Consider the following 21,328-nt stretch of genomic DNA (forward strand, 5'->3'; position numbering starts at 1 on the left):
AGACGTGGTGTTTCCGTCCCGTAATGATTTGCGGACGCTTGTTCAGGGTACCACTCCCCAAGCACGTTCGGTGAGAAGCATCTGGACTTCGATCGATCAAGTGCCGCCTGCACTTGATTCTCCAATGTCCAGAGTTTCGGGCAGCGGTGTCCGAAACCTGCCGGTCTCTCTCCGCAACCTTGATCGCTAGCTTCCCGATCTGCGGCCTTCGCCTGGCCAGCTTGTTTCCTCATGTAAAAGAGGGCGATTTGTTTCACACCCTCTTCCGCGCCGGCACTATTGTACCAAACCGAGCCCTACCGATCGGGCTCTATAACCCGTCCCTAGTCTTTCGCGCCTTGGGCCGGTTTCGGTCGAGTCATCCACATCCGGATTACGCTCCATTCGAATCGGAATGCTGATCTTTCCGTGCCGCCTCCGTCCTTGGCCTCCTCGCAGGCCGTTTCCCATCCCTCTTCGCTGGCATCGTGCCAGGACTCCTCGTCGGCAACTTCCTTCTCTCCGGTCTCATGTCGGCACACGGGCTCGACCACCGGAGTCTCCGGAATTCGCGTGGAGGGCTCTTCTCCGCTCCCAACCTTGTCCTCGGTTGGCAATTCTCCGCAAGTCGAGAGGGTGTTTTGTTCCGCACCCTCTCCCGTGGCACCGTCGTACCGGTCTTCCACCAGCGCGTGGGGCAAGTCCGTCTCCTCGGTCTCGGCTTGCGGCCTCGATCTTTCCTCTTCCTCGAGCATCGCCTCAAGAGCTGCGTACACCTCCGCAATCCTGGCCCCAACGCCGACCCTTGCCGACTCTCTTTGTCGTTCGGCCTCTTCCCGCTGTGATGGCACGCCGTCGCGCGCCTTCCTCTTAGCCTTCTCGGCTCGCTCGCCAAATGAGGTTACCATGAGAAGAAGTTACCATTGTGATTCTTGCAACCTAATGCCACTCTTATTATATAGCATTATTGTAATTGGTGTATGCTACACACCATATCTAAGTTATATTGTCGAATTTAAGTTGGGACAATTTATGTCAACTCTAGGATGCACACAAACGAATGCAACCAAAAGAGTTATTTATTATCTCAAAGGAACTTCAGATATGACTTGATTTTTAGTCATCACAATAACACTTCTAGTTATCTATGGTTGGCTGGTTATAACTTATATTGTTATAGATTGGGGTAGTTGCCCAAATACTTCTCGCTCTACAAGTGGTGCATGCTTCTTTACGGAAAATTTGTTAATTTCTTAATATAGCAAGAAACAACTTTGTGTTGTTGTGTCCACCACTAAAGGTAATGTGTTTTGTTCCAAGTGAAACATATTTGGATTCCTTATCATTACATGATGATGATGATGAGACAAAAGGGAGAGAGTGAGATTCTATTACTATCAACAATATATTTCTTTCCATCAAATCAATATTTCAATTCTTTATCTCTCCTAGGTAAAGGTAATTATATTTCTATATTACCCTATATGCAATATGGTCAAAGATATCTTTTATTAGATTTATGACAACAACAAATCATGAAGCTTTCGCCACATGATTATGGGTCCCCCCCACCATCCTCCCACTTGATAGATGAATTCAAAAGGGTCCCTTTGTTTTCCCTTATGGTTCGGAGAAAACCTTATTTTTCAATCCGCCACACATCACCAAGACTTCCATGGGAGACGTTGTGATGCATGTTAGGTTTCTTGGTCAACTTTTCATACATTTAAATCAAATTTTCCAATAGAAGAATTTAAAGGGTCCTTATGGTTTTTACTTCTAGTTCCCACAAAACCTTATTTTATAAACCTTGATACATGACCAAGGCTGCCATCATGGGAGAAATTGTGATGCACATTAGGATTCTTGGTCAACGTTTCTAACATTTAAATCTATTTGTTATTGAGATGATATTGTTGTAAGTTAGAATGACCCGCTTAGTATGCCAAATCTTAAGGGACAGGTCAATCTATCTATCTATATATATATATATATATATTGTTTTGTCCCCTAAGACATGGATATGCATATTCATATATATATATATATGCATATCCATGTCAAACTTTGGGAATAATTTGAGGATGATTCTATACCGGGATATAGTTAGTTGACTCTTCAATTACTTGGTATCTACATGTTGCCTATTCCCTTAGAAATATTCTTACATGGTTTTCAACTATTACAGTTTATCACATTTTTAAAGATAGATAATTTTCTAAGCCATTAAGTATTGATATTGTACTTGAACTCAATGTAACTAATGATTTATTATTTATAATTGACCCACACCCAGATATGTATGTATGTAAATTCCTTAGATGCATCACTATTAAAGATAGTTTCTTTTGCGTGCTTCTTAGATTAACTTGGGGGGGAAATGCGGGAGGAGGAATATAGGGTTTCAGAGTAGGCTTTGAAAATGTAGGAATTGGGAATCAAGGCAACAAAGCGGATGAAGAGGTAGAAAAATACAAAAAAAAGAACCACGAGGTTTCAATAGTCATCCAAAAATGTGAAAAGGATCTGGTTGAACGTGCTACTACCGAACAAAATAACACGTGTGATCTTCTAAGCCCATCACATATACAGCACAATATCTAGCTGCCATTGCAGGAACTTTGGAAGCTATAAAATGGAGGAGGATCGAATCACACGAGCCAAAGGGTAATAATAATCATCATCATCATCATCATCCTCTTCATCCTCCTAAAAGCATATCTCTGCTACATACTTTCACTTGGATGCTACATACAAGCCACCACCATGCCTTCATTACATTCACTTCTCATATATACACCCCCCCTACCATCCCAACCACAAACTTGGCCTGACCACATCAACTCCCCCACCCGGCACGAGAGTAGCCGATCGTCCGATTCCCCTTCCCCTTCCCATTCGTATGGCCACGAAGCTTTGGGCGCGCTGCTTGGCAAGAGATGGTTTCCATGGCAGGGATCAGCCTGGCCGAGCACAAGCTGGGGTGCCCACGAGAAGCTCGCGTGGTTGCGGTCGCAGGTCGTCGGACGTGACACGCATGTGGACACGCCATTCGGCCGGCACAAAATGGTGTACGCCGACCACACTGCCAGCGGCATGGCGCTTGACTTTGTTGAGGATTTCATGCTGCACAATGTCCTCCCATTCTACGGTATTTGAACGAAAACCTACTAGTCTACTCTAGCACCCATTCCCATGATTATGGATCAACCCATCCCTTCTCTCATAACCTCAAGAATAAACCCAATTGTGTTTATTCTTCTGGGCAGGGAACACCCACACTGAGGACAGCTATGTTGGGCGGGTTATGAGCCGGATGGTCCATGAATCCGAATCGTATATCAAGCAGCAGTTGGGCGGATCGGCGGCGGAGCATGTGTTGCTCTTCTGTGGGTCAGGTGCCACTGCGGCCCTCAAGCGGCTCCAGGAAGTCATTGGAGTTGCTATATCCCCCCTGCTCCGATCTCACGTCCTAAGAAGCTTGGAAGAAGAGAAGAGTGATTTTAGCAGTATCCCGCGATGGGTTGTGTTCACAGGCCCCTACGAGCACCACTCCAACCTCCTCTCATGGCGACAGAGCTTGGCAGAGGTATGAATAAATTAGTAGGTAATACCGCATATAGATATAACGGCATTATGTATATATATGCATGAAAATTGCCATTAAAAGTTGCTGCTCATTAACGTTTAGGTGGTAGAGATCCCTGCTGATGGTGGCCAAGAGGGTAGGATCGATATGAAGGAGCTGGAGAACGCTCTTCGCAGGTACTCCACCATGGACGGCCCTAAGAGGAGGCTTCTGGGCTCTTTCTCGGCATGCAGCAACGTCACGGGCCTCCTAACCGATACCCGAGCCGTGGCTCGCCTCCTTCACAAGTACGGAGCATTCGCCTGCTTCGATTTCGCAGCAGGGTAAGACCGTCTACTATTGACATTAACGTTCTGTGGATTCGTTAAGCAACTGTAGAATGTTCCTCCGTTCGTTCATTATTAACCCATGAATGCGCCGCATTGCAGAGCTCCACACGAAGAGATCGACATGAAGTCACCACATTCAGCATTGTCTGAAACAGGAGAGGAGGATGAAGTGGGATACTACGATGCGGTGGTGATGAGCCCGCACAAGATGATGGGGGGCCCGGGGACGCCGGGGCTGTTGCTCATGCGCCGTGCCCTCTATGGGCTGCAACATACGGCGCCGTCTACGGCAGGTGGGGGTACGGTGTTGTACGTCAACGGCTTCAGCGAAGAGGTGTGATTATGTTTGTGGCCGTCCTTGTATGTTCCCGTAGTCGTGATTTAAGTGTTGTCCTGGTCACTTCTGTATGTGTGACCCAACTGTAATGCTTTGATGTTCTCCTTTGATCAGGACACTTTGTATCATAACGATATCGAAGCGCGGGAGGATGCCGGCACTCCAGCGATTCTCGGGAAGATCCGCTGCGCTCTCGCATTTTGGGTCAAGGAATTTGTAGGAATCGAGACCATCCGACAAATAGAATCATTCTACATCAACAAGGCCACACAGAAACTGTCGAACCATCCCAATATAAAAATATTAGGCAAAAAATCCACGATGCCGAGAATGCACAGTGGGGCCTCTATCTTGTCATTTCATGTTGTTGGCCATAATTCGAAGCCTGTGCATGGGGGGTATGTTGTCCGGCTTCTCAATGATTTGTTCGGGATCCAGGCTCGTGCGGGTTGTGCTTGTGCTGAGCCATTTGGGCACTACTTGTTAGGCATTGACAAAGAGACATCTTTAACAATACGAGATGGAATAAAAAAGGTTTGTGCACGAAAATACTAGCTGGCCCGCCTTGACTTTCGGGTAATATGTGGCCACTAACTTTTAACTCTTTGGATGATGTGATTTTCAGGGATATGAAGGACTGAAACCTAGTTGGACCCGTGTCAGTTTTAGTTACAATATGTTCGAAGAGGAGGTGAATCTTGTGATTTCATCAATCGAGTGGGTAGCCAATTATGGCCACCATTTACTTCCTATATACCATTTCGATTTGGAAACAGGAAATTGGACATTCAGGTGTCCTTCCGAATCAGAGCTTCTTGTTTTGCATAATATTGATAGAAAGTTTAATGACCACGATTCTTTCAACCTCTCCAATTTGCTCGAAAGAGTTTTAATGAAACACCACGTGGTAACCTTAGGAGACAGAGGCCAAAATTATATCAAGAATCATTGATGTATATTTCAACACATCGTTGAGTACATGGCCAAAGTTTTCCTTTCTAATCAAATTAGTGCTACCTTAATTATTTTTCAGTTATCTGAGTATGAGCATGTAAGTAATCATGAAGCCTCATCTCTTGTGAGGCCCTGTCTCCAAACTATCCCTGATCACTTCTACATACTATAGCATTGGCAAGATTTCAACCTCGCAGCATAATCCTATCCAATACATGACCTTTTTCATGTGTCAATGGTGATGATTGACAAAATGATACCTTCCTCGGGGGACAACGCTTTTGTTTATAATCTCGAAAATTGCAGCTTTTTAAATAAATGATTGTCAACGTAACAAGTAACACAATAAAGCTGTGTGAACAGTGAACACCACTTTGTGGGATATGTCCATGCTTTGAAGTCCAATATTCAGTTAATGAATGGTGTTACCTTTGTTCTCAATGAAATTGATATTGTAGATACCCCACTCTTCTCTCATTGTTTGGCCCACACTAGTTTTAGTATCTACTTGTATTGAAGTTCTACATACTTCAGCTTACATTATACAAAGTCCCATAGTACGTAACATACTCAAATGCATTTGCAAACATTCCTTTTCATACGTTTGCAAACGCAAATGGAAGCTTATGTTATGAAAACATAGTTATGTTTTTATTTTTTTAAGTTTTTTACCTTAAAAATAGTTTTACCTTATAATCAATAATGAATACAAAGGTATGGTATTTACCATACTTCAAGGGTGTTTACCATACTTGAATGTGAATACACGTATGGTACATATGGTTCATACTATAAGCTATCTATGATTTATATGTGGTCTACTTGTCTATGTGAAAAACGAGAATTTATGTTAATAAATGACTCGATTCTAGACGATACCTTTGCATTTAATAAAATTGATATATTCAATATATTCCACCTACTCTTGCATATATTGGTGTGTCTCAATCATGAGGAGCATATACTATCCTGGGACAAACTCTTATATTCTTCTAGGGTGTGTCCCAACTTCAAAATGCTCAATTGGAGTTCCAAAAGACAATGTGCAACTCATGGATTGCACATCCCTATTAGATGTAAATGGCATATTTTGTTCATAATTACATGACCTTCATGTTAGGCAACCTACCTCTTTGCATTTAGTTTATGCTTGTAAGATTTGTGGCATACATTGTTTTCTATGGTAAATTTGAGTCTTTGTCAAGCTTTACTCCAGGAAAACAGGGGAGCCATACTACCCTCATAGTACGCCTCACTTGTTGAAGAAGGCAATTATTCCAAACTTCATTTGGAAATTGTAATATCCCTGAATGATCAAATTACATACTTTGAAAATACAAATTTTTGTTAGTTTGGTTCCATGTAGATCCCAAATAGGGTGAAGATAACATATAATTAGCCAAATGGCCCAAATAACGGGGGTAAAGAGGAAGATGTATACATATTGTGGTGTGCATGTGTTCCTTTGTGCCACCATTTTAGCACACCCTTTTTAGGATGCATGTACGTAAGCCGAGCCACCCTTTTAGCACACCCTTTTTAGCTAATCCAACCCAAATGGGTTCCTTTGTATCAACTTTAAATTGAGTAAGAAGTAAGATTTGATCTCTTATGTGCATTTCACATATTGATGGAGAAGTGGGGTAGTAGTACCCCACTTCCCAGCATCCACCTCTTCCCCCTCACCTTAGGTTGGCCACTAACTTCTTGTCCCACGATTTTCTTTGATCTCCCTCCTACACAATAGCCCTCATGTCCCCCACCTCAGCCAAGTCCACAAAGCAACACATGCACACCACATTTCCCCCCTGAGAGAAACAAGAGACTGAGGAGGAGGAACAAGAACAAGAACAGGAGCAGTGGTTTGTCGAAGGAGGGGGAGTGTCTGTTGGAGATGAACCTCCCAAGTGTCACTATCTATGTTGGCATGTTTCAAATGGACATCAATGGACAATTCTAGTGAGAGGCGAGGGTTACGCCCATAGAGTGCTCGGAAAGGGTTGATCCGTGTCAACGCATGTACGGATGTATTGTAGGCGTGGGGGACGAAAGACAAGATTTGATCCCTGATTTTGTTGCATGGATCAATGCAAGCGGCAATCTACTTCTTGAGGGTCTTGTTGAGGCGTCCGGTGAGGCCATTTGTTTGAGGATGATATGGGGACTTAAGTACCTCTTGGACACCTAGTTGAGGTGCAACGACGTTGAGGACATCCCCGTGGAACTGGCGGCCTTGATCATATAATAGTTGGATGGGGCTAATGACAGAAAACGAGCTAGCAATTGGTGGATAGAGATCAATCTCTCCTGTGGACTGAGGGCCACCTGGACTTGGCTGAGGTGGGGGACATGAGGGCTATAGGCTGATAGAGATCAATCGCTCCTGTGGATTGAGGGCCACCTGGACTTGGCTGAGGTGTGGGATAGGAGGGTTATAGGCGGATAGAGATTAATCACTCCTATGGACTGAGAACTACCTGGACCTAGCTGAGGTGGAGGATAGGGGGAATCGGGGAAACTCGTGGGACAAGAAGTTCGTGGGCAACCTAAGGTGAGGGGGAAGAGGTGGATGCTTGGACGTGGGGGACTAGTACCCCACTTCTCCACCAATATGTGAAATGCACATAAGAGATCAAAACCAGCCTACTTAACTTATTACTTCTTACTCAATTTATAGTTGATACAGAGATACCCATTTGGGTTGGCTTAGCTAAAAAGGGTGTGCTAAAAGGGTGGGTCAACTTTGGTACATGCATCCTAAATAGGGTGTGCTAAAATGGTGGCACAGAGGAACACATGCACACCACAATATAATATTCACTAAAGAATATTGCACATTAAGGCCTGTTTGCCAGATGATTGATCTAGAGCAATCATGAATATATAGCAAAAACAAAACAAATCACGACTCCAGAGAGGGTTAGAAGATTCAGAGGGCATATGACCTAATTTCATGAATGTAATCCATGCGTCTATCAACAAAGTTTGATGTCTGTTATTATAAAAGCTTATTATTGTTAGTTGTAGTGTAAGGAAATCAAAGAAAAGAACCCCCGATAGACCCACCAAGGAATGTGTTGCAAGACGTGTAATGACCACTTCAGAAATAAGACTTCCAGGCGTGGGAGCAAGGGAAAGATATGGTCCTTTTTTTAATTGAGTTATTCTATTTGTTAAATTAATTGAACCGGTCAAATTTTCGTTCTTATCTTGGGCGTCGCTTTTCATGGGGCAAAACAACTACTATATGGGGTATATATATATGTAGAACATTATACTCCAAGTTAACACTAAGAGTGAAACATCGGACAGTAGCCCAACCATCACTCGGCTAAACCTAACTTCTAGTTACATACACTTAACCTACGCAACACCTAAATCTAGTTAGCATTCACAATCCAAAGAGTTATCACTGCTAGTAGCACCCAAAGCATCGCTGCTACCTTCTCTCCTTAAGCCCTTAAAACCCGAAACCCTCAATACCACATCAAAGTAGTCATGCCATCCTTACATTCACTTCTCATCCATACACCCGATCTCGAGCAACGATCCCAACCAAAAGCTCCGCCGCTTCCTTACTACAAGGACACTGCCCCGCGAGAGAATATCGAATCATCTCAGCCCCATGGTGAGGAAGCTTTGAGTGCTCTCCTCGCTAAGAGGTGGTTCCCGTTCCAAGCATACCCCTGGTTGAGCACGAATTGGGGTGCCGACGAGAAGCTCGCGTGGCTGAGGTCGCAGGTCGTGGGCGCTGATGCGGGGGTGGACACACCATTCGGCCGCCACAAAAAGATGGTGTACGTCGACCACACTGCCAGCGGAAAGCCGCTCCACTTTGTCGAGGATTTCATGCTGCGCAACGTCCTCCCATTCTATGGTAAGCATATAATATAGCGCTAGCACGCGTTCTAATGTACAATTCAGCTGGATCCGCTACTCCCGAGGTCAGGACTAAACTTACTGTGTTTAAAATCATTTGGGCACTAGGGAACACCCACACTGAGGACAGCTACGTTGGGCGGGTGATGAGCCGGATGGTCCATGAATCCGAGGCGTACATCAGGCAGCAGTTGGGCGGATCGGCAGCGGAGCATGTGTTGCTCTTCTGCGGATCTGGAGCCACAGCTGCCATCAAGCGGCTCCAGGAAGTCATTGGAGTCGCTATATCTCCTCTCCTCCGATCCCACGTCCTAAGAAGCTTGGAAGAAGTAAAGAGTGATTGTTGTGGTATCCCGCGATGGGTTGTGTTCACAGGCCCCTACGAGCACCACTCCAACCTCCTCTCGTGGCGACAGAGCTTGGCAGAGGTTTGTATAAATCAGTTAAATTAACTAGAGAGTCATTAGCATCGAGATTAAGTAAATGCTAATTATCACGTCGTTATATATATATATATACATCTAGGTGGTAGAGATCCCTGCTGATGGTGGGCAAGAGGGTAGGATCGATATGAAGGCGCTGGAGAACGCTCTTCGCAGGTATTCCAGCATGGACGGCCCTAAGAGGAAGCTTTTGGGCTCTTTCTCGGCGTGCAGCAACGTGACGGGCCTCCTAACCGATACCCGAGCCGTGGCTCGCCTCCTTCACAAGTACGGAGCATTCGCCTGCTTCGATTTCGCAGCAGGGTACGTAAGACCGACCCGAACGCCTGCCTACCATTGATAATGACTGTTTTCTTTGTGGATTCGTTAAGCAGGGTACTGTAGAATGGTCAGGACTCCTGTTGGTTCATTATTAACCCATGAATAGACCTCATATTTTGCAGAGCTCCACACGAAGAGATCGACATGGAGACGCCACCGGCGGCTTCAGCATTGTCAGATTCAGATGAAGTGGGGTATTACGATGCGGTGGTGATGAGCCCGCACAAGATGATGGGGGGGCCGGGGACGCCGGGTCTGTTGCTCATGCGCCGCGCCCTCTATGGCCTGCAACATACGCCGCCGTCTACGGCAGGCGGTGGGACGGTGTCGTACGTCAACGGCTTCGACGAAGAGGTGTGTGAAGAAGATTCATATAATTTATGTTCGTGTAGCCGTCCATCCACCCATATGCATCGTGGGGGGGGGGGGGGGGGGGTCCCACTTCTAGTGTATCAATAATGCCTCAAAAGTTAGAAAACACCCGATGGCTTTTCACTCACCACTCCTCGCTTATGATGTACTTTGGTCAGGACACGTTGTACCACGACGATATCGAAGCGCGGGAGGATGCCGGCACTCCACCGATTCTCGGGAAGATCCGTTGCGCCCTCACGTTTTGGGTCAAGGAATTCATTGGCATCGACACCATCCGGCAAATCGAATCATTCTACATCAACAAGGCCACACAGCATCTCTCCAACCATCCCAATATAAGAATATTAGGCAAATCCACAATGCCGCGAATGCACCCTCGGGCGTCTATCCTGTCATTTAATGTTGTCGATCCCAATTCTAAGCCTTTGCATGGTCGATTTGTGGTCCGTCTTCTCAATGATTTGTTTGGGATTCAATCTCGTGGGGGATGCGCTTGTGCCGGACCATATGGACATTACTTGTTGGGCATTGACAAAGAGACATCTTTAATGATACGGGATGGAATAAAAAAGGTGTGTGAGCTCTAGAATATCTCCTCCTTCAAGCAAATGTGCTTACAAGTTTATTAAATTTTTGGATGAATTGTTTCTAGGGATACGAAGGACTCAAACCTAGTTGGACGCGCGTCGGTTTTAGTTACAACATGTCTGAAAAGGAGGTGAATTATGTGATTTCATCAATTGAGTGGGTAGCCAATTACGGCCATCGTCTGCTTTCAATATATAATATTGATTCGAAAACAGGAAATTGGACATATAATTGTCCTTCAGACCTTGAGTTTCTTATGTTGCACAATACTAATAGAAAGTTGAATGATAAAAATTTCTTACAAGCCCTTATACTTGCGAGAAAGACTTGAGGAAACACATCATCAAACCACATCAATGCACATAGAATCATTGACACATCAATGCACATCCAATGTCAATTTCTACACCATTATTAGCACCCATCTACTGGATCCCATCCTTGGACAAACAATCTCATGTTTTCAAGATCGTCATGGTTCGTAGTAATATGGTCTCCATTGTGTCACCCCTTTGCAATCACATACACTCAATATGTCACTCAATCAACAACAACCTAAACCAACCTCACCCACTCATCCATGGCCATGTACAACTCTAGATTTAATTTAACCTCATATCCATCGGTATGGTTGCACATCGTGTCCTTAATTTCTCGTCACATTTATAATAGAAGCCATTGTTTTGTCACTTCAACTACATTGACCAAGAAGACATCGGAGAAAAAACCTCCAAAAGTACCTTATATAATGTACACATGAGGTTCGGAGAACAATATGATTAAGAAACCCAAAGAACGTGTCCAAAAAGTAATTCCATAAGTGGTAAGGAGTTGTATAATGGATAATGTATATGTGGGAGCTAGTTGTGACAAGTCATTATCTCTTGAGGGCTAACTTTCTATTCACAGAAACACCAAAGTGTTTCCCACATGTCATGTTAAATCCCAAGTTACATGGTTTCGAAGTGACGTATGTATGAATTATTTGGTATTAAAGGTATAAGCCTTAGCTACTTGTTTTATTTGTCATGTTGCATTCTTGTTTTGTATATCTATGGTCACACTTCCCATTCATACGTCTTTTTTCTAAAACTATGTTCGACTGCAAATGCCTTGAATTTTAAGTTGAAGTATAAAGTGTGCTCTTCCCTTTTACCTTTGTATACAAGAAGCATTCTTCCATCTAGAAAACAATAATAAACATGAGATTACACAAAAATGATGCGATCTTGCCAAAATATTTGTACATCACCACACTTGGATGTTATTGATTCTACACTCTTTAAGAGTTTTTCATTGATTGAAAAACACCTTCCATTTAAGCAATCACCTTGTGTTTACTTAGTAAATAATACAAGATTTATACACAATGAGTCTTGATTATATAAAGAGAGCTTCATGAACATATGACAGAAAGACGATATTAGTGCATAAACTAAACACTTAAATACAATATTACACTTATTCAAATTATACAATGACATTGTATATTAATTTTTGCACAATATTCTACTATGGGATCCTTTAATTTTCCCTTTATGTTTTCGTTTATTCAAAATGTCTTTTCATTTTCGCAATTTTTTCCATAAAACAACTACGAAATCAAAACATCCTTAAATATCAATATGGCAAACTATGGACCCATAGAGAAATTGTTGTTATCCCTTTTTATTATATGTAAGGACAATTCATCAAGACCATTTGTAGACGATTGATTGAGACACTAAAACTATTCTTTTACGCACATCCTAAGTAAGATTCTTTTAGACTTCTAGACAACTCATCTCTCCATTGTCTAGGGTGATTTGTCAAGGCATTCAGATGACTTATCGTTTCTTTAAGACAACTTATTTTCTAAACTAACTTATTTCTTCATCCAACACAATGACAAATCCCACTAGTCAGTTAGAGGCCCTAGAGCAATCTATAAAAAATAAGAAACTTTGTCAAATGCCTACCTCAATGATGACGAAAAAAGATATATAGACTAAGCATCATTAATTATTATGTTGGCGAAAGTGGGGTGGTCACATCCTTTAAAAATAATGCAAGAACATGGCAAAGACACAAAAACCCTCATGGATTCAAGCAAGCTTATTAGATTACAATTTAGAAAACGATTGGGAGTAGACCTCCAAACATGAGTATGTGGCCTCACGAGACAAACACACAACGGATATAATATATTGAAGTTTGGCATAACTATTGGTTCTTCCAATGTTTCACTAAGTCACTTGGTTCAACCACTCCCAAGGTTGGCCGTGACACCGATCACCAATAACACTAGACTCTTGTTAATGCAAACCCACATCGAAGTCCCGTATGATTTTTCAATATGAAAAATGCAATAGCCTAGGTATGTCAAAGTCAACTCTGTTTTGAGATAAATCTCTCCATTAAACATATAATCTTTATGTAGTATAGACTTCCAACCATACAATGACTACATTTTAAGATTGCTTTATTCAATGACATGTAAACAAATGACACATTTCATCAATGGATCAGAAACCTACTTGTCCAACAACTCTCTCAGTCTCTTTCAAGCCGTCCACAAAGTACATATTCTATAAATTTGTCAAAAGTTTAGTGATATAATATCACCTTAATCTTATATTAGTTGTTGATGTGATTTTCATTCCTTCCTTTCAATTCTCAATCCAATCTTGACTACATAATTGTGTCCAATTGTGTCCAATTGTGTGTTGTTGACTACCTAATGCATCTATCCAATCTTTAGCCACTAGGCCCCTCTTTGAACGACCCTAGACAATATCGACACCAACATTTGGAAGTGCTTATATAAGGATTTTCCTTAATTACATGTAATCAATGTTGATGTAGACTTTATATTTTAACTAAATGTATTTGAAGAAACCTCGCTACACTAGTGTAGAACATTGTGGTTTTGAAAACATGTCTAGTATGGAATGACACTTTGCATTTCTCATGTAAAAGCATAATATGTTTTTTGGAGAAAAAAAAAGCATAATATGGGTAAAGAGGTTAGCCATAAAAGAATGATGTGAAAATTATGCCAGGATCCTTTTAAGGCAGAACAAAGTAAAAGACAAAATTTTAGCCAAATGTGAAACGAAGAGAATAGCAACCACATCCCATTCTTCGACATTTCCTTCGTTTCAAGAATATGCCTTCTCATGCGGGTATCCCTTTATAAATTTCAAATAAGTACGAGATATTGGAATACACCTGATCATATACCATAATGTACAACTGAGCTCAATTTGGACAGAAGCCCCTATGGAAACGTAAATTTCAGTATATGAACGTATTTTTACCTAGTAAAAAAAAGAATTGTCCTCTCTGAATTTGGTATATTGATAGTAAGTGAGGATAATCATATATAGTTATTACTGCTGCTACATAATCAATATAAACTAACAGCTCTTTAGACGAAAATCACGCAGCAGCTTGCTCTTTATCCCCAGCTTCTTTAGGAGCCTCATCACCTTCACGTTGCTCATTTAATATGCTCGTCTCTGTACGTAATATTTTCCTTTCCTTCAAATCTCTTACAGTCCAGTATTCCCAAACCTTAGTCTTTGGAGGCTCCTTGATCTCCCCAATGGGTGCCACAAGACCTGGCTTACCATCATCAATAACACCATCCACAATCCCATAGTCTCTGGCTTCCCATGCATTCATGAAGTAATCCCGATCTGTGTCTAACTCGATCTGGGTAAAAAGTAAACATAACTTCATTATGAAAATGTTAAACAAAATCAAGAATGAAATACGCAACCTTTTACTTAAGTGAATTCCCCCTATCAAATCATCACTCATCCAAGTGATATAAATATCCTTATCTAAAGAAGAGATAGAACACAATCCACAATCTTACATCCCTTCTTTGGAGGAAGCAAAGAAGCATCCTTTATCTATAATGATATCCATACAGTTATATTCAATATAAGAGTTTGGTGGCCTTTGACCAAACCAAGTTTGGAAACCTCTGATAAATATGACCAAATCATTACAATTTGTTTTTTCTTCCAATCTTTTTCACAAATGTATTTTCATATAGATATAGGAAAAACGTTCAGTGTTTCCATTATTTTTGAAACAATTTCACATTTTCATTCCCTTTGGAGATGGCAACTATGGACTACATATAGGATAAGATGAGTCACATGAAAGTTGAAATGGAATGGTTCCAGTCCATGTTGACATCACTGCTACAGACTTTGTCAGTACTTAACAAATCGGAGGGATCCATGCTCTGGCAGAAGTATGAAATAAGTCTTCAGAATCCCGTTCATCCTAAGGGTAGTGGAACACTATACTGACCTTTACTAACAATCGGCAACGGTTCGGTTCGGTTCGGTTTGAGAGGGTCCAAACTGAAACGGTTTGGAACCGCACCGTTTAAAATTTTTGAAACCTGAACCGAACCACGAAACCATTAAACGAACCGTGAAACATTTTTCAAACCGTAAAAACTGCGGTTTCGTGGTTCAGTTTCGGTTTTCAACATAGGTCAAATTTTTAATTGTTTAAAATTTATAAGATTTCATTTTCTAAAATTTTTACAATTTTTAAGATGTTCCTAAAATGTGAGAATAATGAAAAGATTGTTTTAAAACAATTTTTAGAATTTTTTTTTAAATTTTAAAAAATAAAAAACCTTTAAACCATTTAAACCGCGGTTTTTGACTGTTGAAACAGAACTGAACCGTTAATAAAAACCTGAACCTGAACCAAACCGTTAAGCCGTTAAACCACAGTTTCGCGGTTCAGTTCGGTTCAAACCGAACCATTGCCGATTGTTAACCTTTACTTCAGCTTGCACGTTAGATAAATATCAAGTGGTTGCCTCAAAGACCACAAGGATCCAAACAAAACTAGAACAAAACTCTCAGTCAAAACGTCACACAAAAGCCTAGGAGACCCAGCTTATATACCAACTCAAATCTCATTAGTCAAGATTTCGAATACAAAGTAACCTATGTGTGCACCAAAACCCGGCCCTTTGCTCCACGACCAATTATTCATCTCCTTGTTTGCTCTTCCTACTGCCTTTATGCTTTGTTTTCCAATCCTCGTAACTATACCGATTCCTAGGGAGTAATGGCCTGAAGCTATTATCACTTGGAAGAGCATTTTTACTTTAGGTTAACAGAAGGTGGGGATACCTTCCAAGGTCTACTAATCTTTAGAAGGGCATTCCGAATTTATTTATGCATACAGGGCTCCTGCCGGGATCACTTGGGTAAGTTCATGCCAATCACTGCCAACAGGAACTTGTTTAGCTTTTTAGTGTCTGAGAGGACAGAATTTTGAGCCACCATGAACATACTAAAAAGGTTTAATCTTTTACCAGGACTATATTTGTACATTTTGGAAACACGAGGACAGAGATTTTACTCTTCAAATAGTAAACTTTTCTACTAAATAGTAAATAGATAGATTAGCAGTTTGTTATAGAAGAATACCTGATCTTCATTTTTACCAGTCAATCGAGACATTATTTTCCTGAGCTTGACTTTATGATACATCATTTCTCTAACTTGTAAACCAACTTCTATTGCCTGAAATGAATGGTAATGGCTCTTAACAATACAGGTCGTTTGCTAACCAAGGTAAAATAGACGTGTGTAAATTATAACTTACTGAACCACTAGCACCGCCAAGGGGTTGATGAATCATGACACGAGCATTCGGCATGCAATAACGCTTGCCCTTGGCACCTGAGGCCAAGAGGAATGCACCCATGGATGCAGCTAGGCCAAAGCAGACAGTTGAAACATCTGCTTTGCATAATTTTATGGCATCATATATTCCCATACCTTCAAAAACATCAGCAATTTCCACAGGATGTTGTTATTAGATAAAATATCTATAGCATAAATAGAGGCAGGGATTTGGTGCCAAACATTAGAAGCGTTCATAAAAAGTGACAAGTTTCATCAAGTGATATATGTACATATGATAAGCATCTATATGTTGTTAATAAAATAGAATGGATCATAGACTCCCATATCTTCATAGGGTGTTGTTACCAGAGAGAATACAACATACCCTCTGTGTTTGTACATGTGCCATTTAGATGTTTGGAAATCAATGGCCTAAATACATACATATACACATATTTATGTGTCTGTGTCTGTGTGTATCATACACTTGCATCTGTTAGCCAATAAAAGAAAGCAGCCATATACAGACCAGCTGTGACGGAGCCTCCAGGAGAATTGATAAAAAGTTTGATATCCTTTGTTGGATCATCAGCATCAAGCAATAATAATTGGCTTATAATCACATCAGCGCTAAAGTCATCCACCTGCAATGCATTATTCCTTTCAATCAAAACAACCTTTTGAGATGGCATGAAGCATGCCCATACTGTTGCCTATAGACACATCAAAATTTAAATAGATAAAAGCTGCAATTTGACAATACATATACAACAGTTCTGTCACGCTTCATGATGTATCAATTGCTTCTTTTGATTTATTTGAGCTATAATAGTTTAATACACAGCGCTATGCCATCATTCATGACTTTTTCACTAATTTGATTTGATATGTTTCTATGTATGAAAGCATTCCAAATCAATTAAAAAACAACTCAAAACCTCATGAAGCATTATCATAGCATGTGGAAGCATAACACCTCAAACAAAGCAAATATCTCATTCAACAAATTGAGCCACATGACCATATGTTGTATACGGACGGATAAGGCACTAGCAATCAAAGAGAATATCGGAGACAGCACAAATCCTGGTCACATTTATTATATATGGTTATAAAAAATGATAAAAAAATGCATTTGAGATAACAAAAGACATGTCCACTCTGTTGGATACAGAAGCATAAAAACGCAGGTAAATAAATAAAAAACATTCAGGGCGTCACACCAAATAAACAAAAAACATTCAATACTAAGCAATGCAGGGAAAAGCATAACACCTCAAAATCCATAAAAATTTAAGTTGAGATGGCATCAGCTCATGGTTATATTTTTGAATACATAATGGCGAGCCTGTGCAAAGAATACTTACCTGTGATCCAAGGAATATGATACGTTGCTTGAGAAGCATAGAGGAAGTGTCGAAATCCTGCAACTTTGAAATACCAGGAGGAGATGCAAAGGAAGACCTGCATCTCCATGGCTGTTCCGATTTCAAGCTAAGCCAAGAGAAATTCGAAGAAGAGCTTCGTTGCAGAGAATCCCGAAAAGAATTCCTTTGCAGAGAGGGCAGAAAAGAATAGGAGGAGGAGGAGGAGGAGGAGGAGGAGAACCGTAGGGAACAGACAGACGCGGAGGAGGTTGCTGCCAAATCGAGCAACATCGCAGAGATTCGAGAAGTAGAAGAAGTGGATGGACTACAGAGCAAATAGAAGGTCGATCAAAAACATAACATTAATTCATTCATTCCACAGTCCACTTATTATTACATACACAAAGCATTGATAATTTAGTAGTAATAACAAATAATAAGGTTTCTTTGCCACACATCAAAGGCTTCATTCAAGGTTTTCGGTTTGGGGGGACAGAGTTTTTGGCTAGTGTTTCCGGCATCATCGCCAAACCCAACCCACTACTACATGAGAATCGATGGGATTTTTTGCACGATACGTGCCCGCAACTTCGGACTTGGCAATTATTAGCATATCGTTGATAAGATTCTTCGATAAGACATGTGGCATTAGCAACCTTTTTGACAGAACCTAATCACCAACATGGAACCTAATCATTCCACCAAGTAACGTTGTTTGTGACACATAATCGTGGGGTCCACATGGATCGGACCTCATACCTCAACAAGTTGAATCGAAGGTGGGGGAGGAACAATGTGATTTAAAATATAAAGTTCAAGGCATAAGGCTCCAAATTTCACATATGGAACATTGGGTGAAGATGATACATAAAGGGAATTTAAGATGAAATTGAACATCATTTATCTACCCAAACATCACGAATGAACCAAGGCATTGACAGTCTAACTTATCTTACTATTAGTGGCCTTCCTATTATGACATAATAGCCATTCAAGATCTCTAATGCAAACCTTAGAATTTTCTAAACAAGAATCAAGGGCAATGGCACTATGCAATTGACTTATGGTAGCTTGAGCACCATCTTTATTGTGAGAAAGCTCAGTTTGAAGCTCTTCGAGTTGAAGTAGACGAGATCCTCAACACAAGATTCTTCAAGACTTATAGATACCAAAGCATTGTCCAACAATAATTATCATGATCTTTGTTTGTAAAGAATGGTATGGGTGGAGGAATGTATTGAATCATTCTAAGAAAACTCTTGAAATTCCAATTAAGTTAACTCAATCACCCTCTTAGTACGTGATAAAACAATATAGAAATTATGTTGACATTTGATTTCTACACTTGATTTGAAAACCAAAGCTTGAGGAGAGTGAGCAACTTGATAAAGTGCTTTCAAAATTTTGAGATTGGCATGGTGTGAATGCAATAGCTAACAATTTTCTTCTCATTAGATTGTTGCAAGATCGACCAAGCACACACCCGATTGCTAGCAAGGCGGACAATGTTGTGCATTGATCACCATTGAGCGTTTCTGTAATTGCCTAGATGTTCTCTCTCATATTAACCTTCTCTCAATCTCATAAATACTAAGGCAACAAAAGAAAATCCTATGAAATCACGACCATAGAATGTAACACACTCGAATGCATTTGCAAACATTCTTTTTCATACGTTTGCAAACGAATGCGTATGTTATGAAAACATACTTTGTTTTTTTTGGCGCTTTTTACCTTAACTTTCTTGCCTTAAAAATAAGTTTTACCTTATAATAAATAAGAAATACAAATGGTATTTACCATACTCGAATGCAAATGCACGTACGGTATGTTTAGTTCATACTATGATCTCGACAATAGAATTACAAACAAATCATTGCCTTATTCCTCAATCACAACGCTTAGAATATAGGTATAGGCAATTCAATAGGCTAGTGAGAATGATTAAGGGAAAGATAAAGTGCTTAGCTTAGTAGTGTTGGATATGAGCAAGGGGTGATCTGTAAGGTATTCTAGACTTGCAAGATTTCAGGTATGTTGAGGAATCCAATGATGTTATTGGTAGCTAGTTAAAATAATGCAATCTTAGTGTTAAGCTTGATTGTTGCGATCGAAAATGAGGGGAGATTTTTGTTGAAATCTTGCGGAATGATAGGGTAGTTAAACAATATAGACAAAGTTGTTTCATGTGCTATATGAACCTCTTCCCATTTCCACCATCATAAAAGTGGAAAATGATGGGAGGACTACATGAACATATGATGGGTTGTTAACAAAACTCACGTCTTTCTTTTGTTTGTAGCCTTCTTAAGTAGCCCCTTTCCAATGGTTTCCTTTGTTTGTAGCCTTCTTAAGTAGGCTCTTCATGCATGGTTTCCTTTATTGGTTAGCTTTGTTGTTTTGCTTGTAGGTTATGTTTGTTTGCTTTGTAAAAAAAATCACCATATGTAGGTTTTCATTGGTAAGAAGGGTCTTGTAATCATTAGTCTTCATAGGTATCCTTCGTCAAGTTGCCTTGTCTCTAGGATTCTTTTGTATACCTCATTAGTGGTTGGCCTCATCACTAGTTCAATAGTAGGTAGGTTTTCATAGGTAGGGAGGGTTTCTTAATCGTTAGGCTTTATAGGTATCCTTTATCTAGATACCTCATCACTAGGATGATTTTATATGCCTCTCAGTGGTAGGCCTCATCATTAAATTGGTTGTGAATCCTTTTGCCCTATTTTCATACTCAACTAAGCCAATTCATGGGTATCACATCTTTGGCCACCTTGACCACCACCAAAGAATCTATTTATTAGGTCATTGGTCATTCATTGGGATCTTATAATATGATCACTTATTAAATTTATCGAAAATGTAGGATAAAATATAAATCATTTTAGTATCAAACAAGTCATCCATAGGATCATTGAGAATGTAATGACCATTTCATAGTAGCAAAGAGTTTAAAGAGAATCGAAAGGATATTACAAGAGATTGAGTCATGTTCTTTCCTCTGTCGGCTAAATTTATATAAACAACATATAATTTACCTAGTGAAAAGGGGTTAATATTAATTTTCTTTTGTTGTTATGACTATGCCGGCACTCTCTCCAAAGTGATGTTGTACATCAATGCTATATTATAGGTGACTTATGAATGTGTTCAGCCATCCCCTATTGTCACGTAAGCCACGCTTCTGGCCTAGTCGACTAGTAATGACTCAGGAACAACTTCTTCCAAAGTGGGTTTCATAATTGACTCTTTCTCACTCTCTTAGGATTATATTTAACTGAAGAATGATCCCTATAGTTGGGAAGAGTAGACTATCTGTAACTAGTGCCATACATTAAAACCCATGATAACAATTGGCATCACGATGAATGACTCTTACCATATAGAATGAACATACTGGATTAAATTACCAGTTTCTAAAAATTTCCCAAAAATGATGCAAAGACCCAATGACATTCCCAACTACATTCATCCCTACTTAGTGAGCAATAGAGCATACCACACCCAAGGTGGGTG

The 21,328-nt window shown here is 40.5% G+C and overlaps 3 protein-coding genes and 1 long non-coding RNA gene across 4 annotated transcripts; 2 read left to right on the forward strand and 2 right to left on the reverse strand.

Moving 5' to 3' along the window:
* The first annotated feature begins 2,895 nt into the window (after positions 1 to 2,895).
* LOC147870023 (uncharacterized) lies at positions 2,896 to 5,266 on the forward strand. Its single transcript, XM_087336084.1, has 6 exons — positions 2,896 to 3,130; positions 3,249 to 3,568; positions 3,671 to 3,891; positions 3,997 to 4,231; positions 4,349 to 4,768; positions 4,860 to 5,266. The coding sequence occupies exons 1-6, from the start codon at positions 3,046 to 3,048 to the stop codon at positions 5,184 to 5,186; spliced, it is 1,608 nt and encodes a 535-aa protein (XP_087192210.1). The 5' UTR covers positions 2,896 to 3,045; the 3' UTR covers positions 5,187 to 5,266.
* Positions 5,267 to 5,395: 129 nt separating this feature from the next.
* LOC147870024 (uncharacterized) lies at positions 5,396 to 19,506 on the reverse strand. Its single transcript, XR_015531643.1, has 2 exons — positions 19,459 to 19,506; positions 5,396 to 5,692 (listed from the first exon to the last, which is right to left on the reverse strand). It is a non-coding gene; the product is annotated as an uncharacterized LOC147870024 (long non-coding RNA).
* Positions 8,545 to 11,815, forward strand: LOC147870025 (uncharacterized). The gene is made up of 6 exons (XM_087336077.1): positions 8,545 to 9,065; positions 9,176 to 9,495; positions 9,593 to 9,813; positions 9,954 to 10,185; positions 10,362 to 10,778; positions 10,859 to 11,815. Exons 1-6 carry the CDS (start codon positions 8,687 to 8,689, stop codon positions 11,123 to 11,125), a joined length of 1,836 nt encoding a protein of 611 aa, XP_087192203.1. The 5' UTR covers positions 8,545 to 8,686; the 3' UTR covers positions 11,126 to 11,815.
* CLPP3 (CLP protease proteolytic subunit 3) lies at positions 13,884 to 18,182 on the reverse strand. The gene is made up of 5 exons (XM_087336045.1): positions 17,816 to 18,182; positions 16,978 to 17,092; positions 16,426 to 16,601; positions 16,248 to 16,343; positions 13,884 to 14,490 (listed from the first exon to the last, which is right to left on the reverse strand). Exons 1-5 carry the CDS (start codon positions 18,104 to 18,106, stop codon positions 14,215 to 14,217), a joined length of 954 nt encoding a protein of 317 aa, XP_087192171.1. The 5' UTR covers positions 18,107 to 18,182; the 3' UTR covers positions 13,884 to 14,214.
* Positions 19,507 to 21,328: the final 1,822 nt, after the last annotated feature.

This window comes from Azolla caroliniana, unplaced genomic scaffold (genome assembly GCF_043228905.1).
Source record: "Azolla caroliniana isolate FFs.n. ecotype wild unplaced genomic scaffold, voAzoCaro1.0.p SCAF_1, whole genome shotgun sequence".
Lineage (NCBI taxonomy): Eukaryota > Viridiplantae > Streptophyta > Polypodiopsida > Salviniales > Salviniaceae > Azolla > Azolla caroliniana.